This window comes from Excalfactoria chinensis, chromosome 5 (assembly GCF_039878825.1).
Source record: "Excalfactoria chinensis isolate bCotChi1 chromosome 5, bCotChi1.hap2, whole genome shotgun sequence".
NCBI lineage: Eukaryota > Metazoa > Chordata > Aves > Galliformes > Phasianidae > Excalfactoria > Excalfactoria chinensis.
The window spans coordinates 8,036,998-8,047,900 of NC_092829.1; the positions used below are offsets into that span (position 1 = coordinate 8,036,998).

At 41.7% G+C, this 10,903-nt stretch overlaps 1 protein-coding gene across 1 annotated transcript; it reads right to left on the reverse strand.

The window, feature by feature from the left end:
- Positions 1 to 3,197: 3,197 nt before the first annotated feature.
- Positions 3,198 to 10,581, reverse strand: C5H14orf180 (chromosome 5 C14orf180 homolog). The gene is given in 4 exon segments (XM_072339264.1): positions 3,198 to 3,421; positions 6,421 to 6,447; positions 8,028 to 8,154; positions 10,495 to 10,581. Coding segments are annotated over 4 exon segments (441 nt in total). The 3' UTR covers positions 3,198 to 3,221.
- Positions 10,582 to 10,903: the final 322 nt, after the last annotated feature.

Consider the following 10,903-nt stretch of genomic DNA (forward strand, 5'->3'; position numbering starts at 1 on the left):
AGACTTTGGGGCTGTGAGCATGAATGCAAAATATGTTAAGAGGTTAATGCCAAAGAAAAAGAAAAATCTGGTGTTACCTCACCATGTACTTTTCTACCTCCTGTAATCATATAAGTATTGCTATGCCAGCTCATGCGGTCAGATGGTGTTGATGGGGTGAGCCTGCCTGAAGAGGGTGCTGGCAGCTGCCCTCTGTTTCTGCTGCAGGAATGCACTGCACATTGTCAAAACAACACTGCTACAATCTGCTGATTCCTGCTATGTATGAATTTAACACCCACTGCTTATGGGATAATAGGCAGCACTTCTGCCCTTAGGCTTGTTCTCATGTACAGAACTCTCTGCTCCCTTCTGCCCCTTGTGTTCTTGCCAATCCAGACTCTGCTCATGGCTAGCCTCCTTGCAGCCTTCTTCAGAATATGCTGCAAGAGTCTGTTGCTCCTCTCTGCAATTTGACGTGAAAAATGATATTTCCAAGCTAGACTAAATGATTGCTCAGAGATAGCTGGCTTTTAGTCAGTCCTCATGTTGGCACTGCAGTGAATTCATGTGAACATTTTGACCATTTCTTTTCCTCTTTATAAAGCAATCCCCAGGAGTCATACTAGAGGAAAATATTACCCAGCGCAGGTTACAGCCTGCAAGAGAAGCAGTAACCAACACAGCCCATCTTTATAAATTCATAGGTCATCTCCTCCAAACTCACCAAGGTGTCACACCTAAGAAAGCAGTCTTGAGCAAGGATAAATCCTATCCTGCTCACAGCAGTGTGCCTAGAGGTGTGATGGATAAAGAGCAGAATATAAGAAGGGTGCTGTGTGTAAGCAGAATGGTTGGAGGGGGCAAGTGCTTCAGTGTGAGGAGAAAATAAAGCAGGTGAGTCTACAAAGGAGCTGTGCACTGGTAATTAAAGGCAGGCCCAGAGGTCGGGATTTTTACTCCTGTTTCTACCCTGGTTATCGACCCGCTTCATTCACTTGCACGAAGGCACTTGCTTTCTAAGCTGCAGATTCTTCAGCTGTAAAAGGTCACTGCTCTACCAGGGACAGCTTTTAGCTTTTGTTTCAGGTTGTCTGGTGGTACTCTACAATGCATTCTTTTGGCTCTCTGCATTTTGCCAAACACCTGACTGATTGCAGCAAAGAATCCTGGCCCAGGAAGCCTTATGAAAACACAGGGAGGCTGTAGACAACTCAAGCGCTGCAATTGCTTGTGCCAAAAGCTGTTCCAGCCAGAGCCAGGAATAGCTGTTCCTCTGCTTAATTTCCCTCAACAACCTGGATGTGATAGCCATTCTCAGAGTGGGGCTCTCTCACTGATAAACCCAGGCACAGAGAGGTCAGTGTGGCTATTTTCCACCTCAGGCAGGGCTACAAGCAGGAGGCCCCGTGCATGTGAACGTACATATGGATTTCATTTCATCCCTTGCAGTCATAAGAGGAGTTCCTGGTTAATTTTAACCCCTTGGCTTCTTTTCAAGTTACTGAAATCAGATTGAAGCACACAGGAAGGGTTTGCAGTACTGCTCTCCCTCTCAAAATGGCCCAGCTCCTGTCAGGCCAAGCATTGCTCTTCTGTATTGCAATATACCACAACTTGCAGTGCAGGAACTGACTTCTCAGAAAAAAAGCCTTCCCACCATAGATTCACCAGAACACAAATTTAAAACCTCTTCTTTATTATCCCAACAGTGGGGTGAGTGGAGAAAGGGTGAGGAAGACACAGGGGGCTTACCCTGTGAGCTGGGCTGCATGAGTGGTTTGCATAAAGACACACTGAGCCAAATGCTTCTGCAGCAATTGCATCCTCCCAGGTGCAACTGCTGTTGCCTTCAGAGCATGAAAATAGCTGCTCAAGTTAGTTCTTACTGACTATAAAAATATATATATTTTTTGTACTTATTGGTCGGCTCGCTGCTCACTCTGCTCTAGGTGAAGGCTGTGTGAATGCTTTTCTCTTACCCCCCATCTGGTTTAAATTTTTGGGCTGCTTGGATGAGCTTGAAAGTCAATTAGGAATCTTTCTTTTTGATGTGTTATTGTTGTAGAGGAATTAAAGCCAAGGTCTTGCAGGCAGCTCTTCTTCTCCACTGTTTTCTTTCTTCAGATTTTATAGGCTCTATTATGCTCTTATATGTATATCAAGTATTACTTGACTAGAATCTAGGGCCTGGAAAATGGATCATGCTGTTTCTGTCTGTGGATAACTTTATGATCTTGAAAGTCTTTTCCAACTTGAGCAATTCTGTGATCCTAAGAGCAAAACATAGCTGAAGCTTGTAAGATAGCATATGCTTGGTTCCTTCCAGAGAGGTGCACTGTCTGGTGCTACAGCAGAGATAACTGGGGTTTTGACCCAACACCTTTGTAAGAAGTCTATAATACCCTTGAACGTGAAGGCACAAATGTAAAAGCTTTGACCGAAGACAAACACAACCATAAATCTTGGGTTTATGGGCTGAATCAAACCTAGAGGATTAAGTTCTGATTTGATAATTAACCTGGGATTCAATGCTGCTCTGTATTGTGTTAGGCAAATGGACTGCTTAGTATTTAAATGAGTTTTCATGTTTGTTTGTTTTTTTTCACACCTGGGAGTCGTGTGAAACATTAAGGAACAGCTTTTGCCCACAGAGGGGGGAAAAATAATGCATGAAGGGAAACAAGAAAGCTATTTGCTGAGATTTTACTAGCAACTGTTTCAGGTATATAAATATAGCAGCTTGCTATGCCTTTGGCCACCAGAGCAGTGTTTGTGCAATAGCTCAGCTTTATGTTAAATTTTGCAGAATAGCTCTTAGGAGGCTTGGGGAGAAAAATAGTTTGGTGTTTATTCTTTGACCTGAGACTCAGGAGACTTCAGTGTGCTTCTGCATGCACAGGTCAATGAATTTCTCTCTCTGCCTCTGCTCCTCCTACCAGCAGTTTATAATCTCTCTAGGGGACAAAATTCAGACCCTTGTTTGCTGTTAAGGATGATGGAACATCAGTTTGGTGGGTCCTCTTAGTGCTTCTACTATCATTCAGAAATATTAAAAAAATATATAATAATAAAAAAAAAAGAACAAGTAGATGCTAGAAAGTGCACAAAATAGGTTGGTTTTTTTTGCTCTTCAAGGTGGTTACTTGTGTTCTTTACATATGGACTGAGTGGGCTGAGAGGTTCACTCTGACATATGGTGGTTATCAGTGCTGCCTTCTTGCAAATGGAGGACTTCGATACTACCTTGTAAACCAAGTCCAGCATTTATGAGCAATGTGTCTTATTTGAAGAAAGAAGATAACAAGTCGGGATTGAAACTCCTCCAGGACTTTGGCATCTTGCTTCATGCTGGTGTAGAAGAGGCTGGCGGCCAGGATCAGTATCACACAAAATGATAGCCCCAGGAGCATAGGCAATCCGGGTGATGACCTGTCATGTACTAGAAACAGGTAAGGAGGAAACAGAAAGCAGCCTTATTTCAGTGTTATCTCATGCACTTCCCAAATTTGATGCCCTACTGATGCCATTGTCCCACTTCTCTGGGAACAGAAGGGCACATGGGGATCTGGCAGTGAGCCCTTCTGTAGGTATTAGTTAAGTGATAGTGGGTTACATTCCTGATGCAGGCTGATGATCTAATGGTGCATTTAAAGAGTTTAATTATATACAATAAGAAAAGGATTACCATAGCTAATGCATAATCTCTAATTTCCTTCCAGCAGTTATTTTTTATGCCTTTAAGCTAAACGTTAGCTTAATGTTCTCCTCATATTTAAAATATCTCACCTAATCATTTAATGCACACAAAAGTTCCATAAAAAGAGAAGATCTAGATTTCTGTCCCCTTCTCTTGTTACTTGGCCTGTTTTGGGTCCCTGCTAATTACAGTAAGTGCTGAGAAGAGGCTCTATTAGGTGAGAGGCACTCTCAGGAAGCTCTGATGGGCTTAACCTCTCTCTCTCTAAGTGCTAGGTGTACTAATTATACTGGAACATCCTCAGCATTTGCTCTTAAATAGAAGGACACTGTAAACATTTTTTTTTTGCCATTAAAATATAATTCAGAGATGTTTAAAGTGCTGTAGGTCAGGCGTAGTACACGTGTGGAAATCAATGGGCTACATTTAGCTTGCTGACATTCATACAGCTCTTTAGAAGTGCCTCAGCTCTTATACGTGTGTATCCAGTTTGATTCAAACCTGGCAGCTGTGTTTGACTGTGTGGTCATTGCACCATTAGTATTTTATAAAGCACTTTGATTATTAAACATGCAGTATAAAACCAAATTCATGCTTGAATAGAAACCCATAGTGTGCAGCTATTTTCCTGCCATATGCACATAATCAATAAGAAGATAAAAATGTGTGGATTATTATGGCTAAAGGACCAGCATTAGCTATAACATATTTAAATTAGCTTCTACCACCAACCCTGGAATACACAGCAGTCCATTAAATTGTCATTCAGATGTACAGAGGGGAAGGTAAAAGTCATAAAACCTAACAGAAACACATAATAATGTATCAGAAAGTGTATTGGGAAAAGGTAAAATGTTAATAGGCAGTCATTTTATAGCTTCTAGAAACCAAATCAATGTACCATAATAGATTTGAGTGAATTATTTGCAGCAAATAATTTATTCACTTGAATGTAGCCTTTCTATTTGCAAATTATCCATGAACAGTCCTCAATTTTTATAAGTTTGATTATTTGGTATTATTCTATGGATGGCTTATATGAAGGTGTTTAGCCAGGAAGACTGTGATGAATGGTGTCCCCTGGGGATCCATCTTGGTGCTGAGGTGCTGAAACAGATTGCCCAGAGAAGTTGTGGTTGTCCCCATCAATGGAGTGTTCAAAGCCAGGTTGGATGTGGGGTCCTGGGCAAAACTATCTACTGCCTGGTTTAGTGGCTGACAGCCCTGCCCAGGTCAGGGGGTTGGAACTGGACAATCTTTCATGTCCCTTCCAACTCAAGGTATTCTATAATTTTTATGGATTTACTCACACCTTCCTGCTTTTTGCAGAGTTTTATAATTTGGAAGGTGATGTTTCCCTTGTGTGATCTTCCAGACTACACGGTACAGCTCTTGACTGAGTGTGAAGCAGATAAAGCTTCCAGAAGGCCTGTCTGATGAGTATATTTTGTAAGGGTGAAACTTTACTGCAATCCTCAATCGCTTTTCACGTCAGCCCTTTTCTATTAAGTACTCACAATGATTTTCCTTCCTGTGAAAGTTACTTTCCAAGTCAAATTTTAGGATTACTTAAAATGCAAACTTGGCTATTCATTATATCTTCTCAATACAGGAATATGCTTAGACCAGGGATATAGAAAAATAATATGTAAGGACAGTTCCAAAAATAAAGGAGTGATGAGCTTTGCTTACGTAACTTCATCATGCTGCTACAGAAGCGTGCTTGGGTACAGATCTGTTTAATTATAAGTAACAAATAGAAAATCATCTTAAATTTGTTATATTGTTTGTTGGAACAGCACAATCAGCCCTAGCTATGTGCTCATACGCATAAGATAAAAGGAAATTGTCTGTGAGAAAAGTGCTGGACCAGCATATAGGAGGTTTTGTTTCACATTCTACATTAGCTGTGTGTTTTCATGCTGTCTGAGGGTTGTTTGGTCTTTTCAAACTCCTTCCTCTCCATAGAATCTTGTTCCTAGCTTAGTAACTCTCTCAGCTGATGCTGCTGTTGGTGTGAATGTACAAACCATCTTCCTGGGCAACTACAATAGCTGGAGGATGTGGTAACATTTGCTTCCTTTTGGCCTCCCAATAATATGGCTCTGTATGTTTGTATGCATATGTGCATATAGGTACTTTTTTCCCCTCTTAATGCACTGCATACAGAAGGGGCTGGATATTGGCCAAGTCTTCTAGCAGTGATCAACATCTTAATAACATCCAGGTACGCACATTTCCTTGGGAGGGGTCCCTGAGGCTGGTTGGCCTCAAACATCCTTGCATACAAAAAGAAAGAACATATTATTTTTATTATTTCTACCCTGCTGCCTCTGTACAAATGAATTGTCTCTTCCCCATGTAAGAAAGTCAGCAGGGAAAACTATTGTTTCGCTTGGGGTGCTTTCCCTCCATATCTTTGTGAAAAACCTGTACCTATTTCATTGCCATAAAATATATTAATTATATTTAAATTAAAAATAGCTTCAGGGATTTCATTTTTGTTTCCACTATTTGTCTTACTGGATGTCTTGTTTAAAATACTGCACCAGACCTCATCAACACCTTGTGCTTTGTATGCTGAGAAGGGGGGGGGGGGGGGGGGAACCCAACAGCTGCTGACAGTATGAAATGGTTTGTATGTGGAGCGTCTGTTTACAGAATGTGTTCCCACAGCTGCAAAGGGAATTCAGGTTAGTACCATAGATGGCTCAGAGTTATAATGTGGAACTTCGACTTACCCACTACGTAGTCACAGCAGGAAATAACTAGAAAACAGAACAAAAGCATTCTTTAGATATGTGGAAAGGGGGCATTTCTTGTCTGCAGAGGTAGACGCAGTGGATGGTGTGTCTGCAATTGTCCATTGCCTTACAGACACTGGGCAATATCTTGCTGAATGTACTTATGCCAGATGAGGATTTACCTGCTCCATGCAAACATGCAGGTGCACTTCAGAAAGGTGAGGGGGGGGGAAAAATACGTATGATTTAGCAGGTAGAGTTTTCTTGCTGTTAGAGGGAATTCAGGAGTGAGATATCACACACACACAGAGAAACCACAAACCACCTAAACTCTTCCTACTCTGCATCATTTATAGAAGGGAAGTGAAATAAACCAGAAGGTTGAGAGAACAATGAGGTTTAGAAAATAAACCCCACTGTAAGACACAAACTTCATCCAATATCCTGGAACTGCCTTTGCTTGGCAGCTGGGCCCCAGATGCAATCTAGCATGAAAAGGCCCAAGTATGGAAAAACTCTTGTCTTGCCAGCCTTCATAGGAATAAGGAGGTGGGGGTCATGGGCTCTGGCAAGGAGCTGAAGAGGTCTTATGCCTCATCAAAATCTTGCTAATAGGCATCCAAATGTGCTTTGAAGGATTTAAGGTATCTCACTGATTGGTGAATTCAATTTAGAAAGAAAGGTCCAGGCTGCGTGTCAACAACCTTATCAAGAAACAGCTTTCACTTCTGCACTAGAAGGCACCAGATGTAGCATGCTTTTAAGCCAGCAATAGATCTGTATACAAACACAGCAAATGGATGCCAAGCCTTGTTTTTAGAAGCTGAGTAGCAGTCCAAGCAGGTGGTTGACAGAAATTTGTCACCTGTGTTTTTGCTGGCTGATATATCAAAACAGTACAATTTTAGCTCTGTAGTAATAAACACATTTTTTTCTTAGCTGAGTCTGTTTGTGAAAGCCAGAATAAAGCAACAATTCTTACTTGGTTATGAGTTGTATATAGCTTGTGCATAAGCTGGATCCTTGTGCTAGACCTCAGAATAAGGTCAGCCTCAGTTGATCTATCTGCAGTCTGTTATTTTGACTCATGAAGTCCAGAGGCCAAGTTAGCTCTTCTGTTCCTTGTGTACCCTGATTTGCAGATACAGTTACATACTGACTGATTTTAACCCCAATTGGCCAGCTAGACTCAAAACATTTCTGTCTTTTGGTGTGAAAACTACTCAAAAACATGGAAAATGAGCTCCCTACGTGGTATTACATCCTAGTTACTCAGATTTATGCAAGCATGTTTAAATTTGGTCTGAGCTCTTTTCTGTGAATGAGAGCATTGTTCTGGGGTGATGCTCAGCCAAGCTCATGATCTGCAATGTTCCCTGTGGGGGCTGGCTCATGAGTTCACCATGAGAGCAGCCTGAAGATGACTTTCTCCTCCAGGACAGGCAGGCAGATGGACCAGATGCACTTCTGCAGAAGATATCTGCACTAGATCTGTAGCTCAAAATAACAGATAAAACTAGCAGAGGGGTAGGATAATGTGACAGACAGGATGAACATTAAGAACTAGACAGGTCATGGCAGAAGTCCTAATAATTTGAACATACCATGTTCAATGACTTCTTCTGGCTCACGAAATCGAACCCTTCTCTCTGCTTTCCGCTTTTCCCCCGCAGCCTGGTCCACAGGTGGCCTTTTCCTTAGTATTGAAGGAGGACAGCTACTGTCATCTGTCTAAAGAGTTGATCAAAAAACAAAACAAAAGGCTTTCAAGCTGGAGTAATGAATTTTGAGCGAAACTTTGAGGTTTTGTGCCTGTATTTTTACCACGTCCCTCAAAGAGCGTGATACAAAACACATCTGATGTGGTGTTTACTGTTAGATCACTGTAATACCTATAATAGGGCAATATAGACATTCCTTCATCGTCAAAAATCTTCAGTACTCCAAAGCTATCTTCTCAGGAGAAATCTTATTTAAAATTAACAGACAGAAAAGTGTTCAGAAAGCCTTTCTCAATGCTATTGATGTTATTGAAGGTGGCTGCTCAATAGACTAGGTCAGAAGACCAGAAAGATTATTTAAAACACATGATTTATGTCTTTGGAAGCATCTTTGAAGTGTTCCTCTGAGCTTAGCAGCTCTGTTTTGGATGCAGTGTTGCCATTTCAACAACTGTAACTATTCAGCAATCTTGTGTTTGGACGCTATCCCATTGGGTATGAGAAGGTAATTGTTTGAGTTTCGATATCACAATTGTGTTGCTGTTCTACTTTTTGCTTGCAAGCCACACTGAGTCTTTGATAATGAAATCAGATTGCTGTGGATTCTGCCAAATGACGAAAAACAGAGCTGAAATAATAATAATAAAAATCCCTCATCTGTGCCAGAATGTTCCTAATGTCGAACTCCAAAATGAATTCAGTGCATCTCAGTTCAGATACATCCATTGTCGTCAGAAAGTGGAGCAACAGATGACAAACATTCTACTTTTCAAAGCCATAAGTGGGTGGCAGAGATTCTACGTGTTTTATTTTTAAGATGAAGTTGTCTTCATCACACACCATCAGTACCTCTTCGTTTCCTTTCTTCTCCTCAGGGAAGAATATTATTTCCTAGATGTTTACTTTCTGCAGTGCATTGTCCATGCTCCGCTTTATCCTCATTTGTCTTTTTCCTACTCAGTGCAAAACCTGTAGTTTTCCCAATGCATCACATGCTGGATATTCCCATGACCAAACACCTGCTGATCACATTGGCCTTGAAAGAGGTGCCACTAATGGTTGGATCCAGAGAGGGATTTAGGGGTGACATTGCTGGGCAGATCAAGCCTACCAGAATGGCTTTCTGGTGAATATTATGCTTCCTACGTAATTCACAAGACAATTATATGTTTAAAAATAGCATTCACAGCTGCTGGACCACTGAACAGGAAGGCGTACAGCACATACAGCAGGAACTGCCGTGGAGTGAGGAACATCTTCAGCACTAATACATTCTCTTGAGGGATTAGTAAGCTAGATTTTGACATGGCATGTCACTGGTGAGGAAGTTTTCTCTGATCTTAAGGTCATACAAACATCCCTGCCTTCTCTGTGTTATATTCATGGGCAGAATGGTGGAGGTCTGCTTTTTTTTGTCCAGCAACTCAGAAGCTGGAAGACACACTCAGAGTACAGGAGATTTGGATTCAGCTTCTAAGTCTAAGGCAATATGAACCCATATCTCCTATACGCACACTTTAATAATTAGACATATGGTACATATGTGGGGAATCTCAATCTCTGCCACTGAAGCCATCTTATTTGGCCTGGAATAATTAAACATTCATTGCGACAGCAAAAGAAAGAATGACTTCGCAGGTTGGTTGTTTGGGTGCTCCCTTGGGGGTGGAAGAGGTCTGCTCCAATCCTTGCACCAGTGAATACTTAATGTGAAGTACTTAAATATTCATTGGAGCAGTCGCTGGGAACAGGGTCTCTTGTCTATCAGGTGAGTGCCCTGATCACTCTGCTGTAGTCTTACACATACACACACACATGCACACATGCTTTCTGGCATAATAAATATTCAATTGTTTGTTGAAAAAGGTAGCAGCTTCAGGAAGACACAGCACAAGATGCCCAGCTCAGACCAGCGTGGTCACAGCTCTTGCTGGGATGTGTCCTCCAGTGGCACAGCCAAGGAAACCTTATATTTTAAGAGATTCATAAACCCAGAAGACACTTTTTTTCCATATGAGATTTGTCTCAGCAATGTCACCCTGAGATAGAAAAAATGTTAAACAGGTAGATAGCTGAATAGCACCTAGCCAGCAAAAAACCTTAAACAAGAAGTGGCATTTACAATATTTACTAGGCATTAACAACCTGTAGAAATCAAAGCTGCACAGCATCAGAAAAATATTACGCATTTTCCCCTCAGACAGCAACACAGTGTCAACATGCAGCGATAAGAATTGGAAACCTACCAAAGTGTCAGGCTGGAAAACATATGCTGTTATAAATGACTCACCTGTGAAAAGCTGCGGGCATTGAGCACAAGGATTCTATCACTCATCAAGAGATTACTTACCCGGAGCTGCTCTGCGCTAGGATCAGAAGATGGGGTTGGGCATACTTGGGACATGTACTCTGGATGCTATCATGAAGCCTCCTGCATGAAGCTTCACTTGGAAAGCAATTCATTTAAGGAAATGGGGAGGATTGAGGAGAAACTCCTGGAGGTCCCTCTGCAGGGAGGGCTGAGCCAGCAGTGCCACCAATGGATGGGAGCTGTGATAGATGACAGAAGAGTGGAGAGAGGAGTTTCTGCCCTTCGTGACAGTGTTGGCTTGGGAAGGATGACGTGGCTTGAAATGTACTCAGCAGCCAAAAATAGTACATAGTGATAATAGTGGATGTGCAGCTGGGCTTTCCTGGCAATTGGAGAGGGCTGAATGGAGCAAATCACAGATTAACACCTACATATCCATATGCATAAA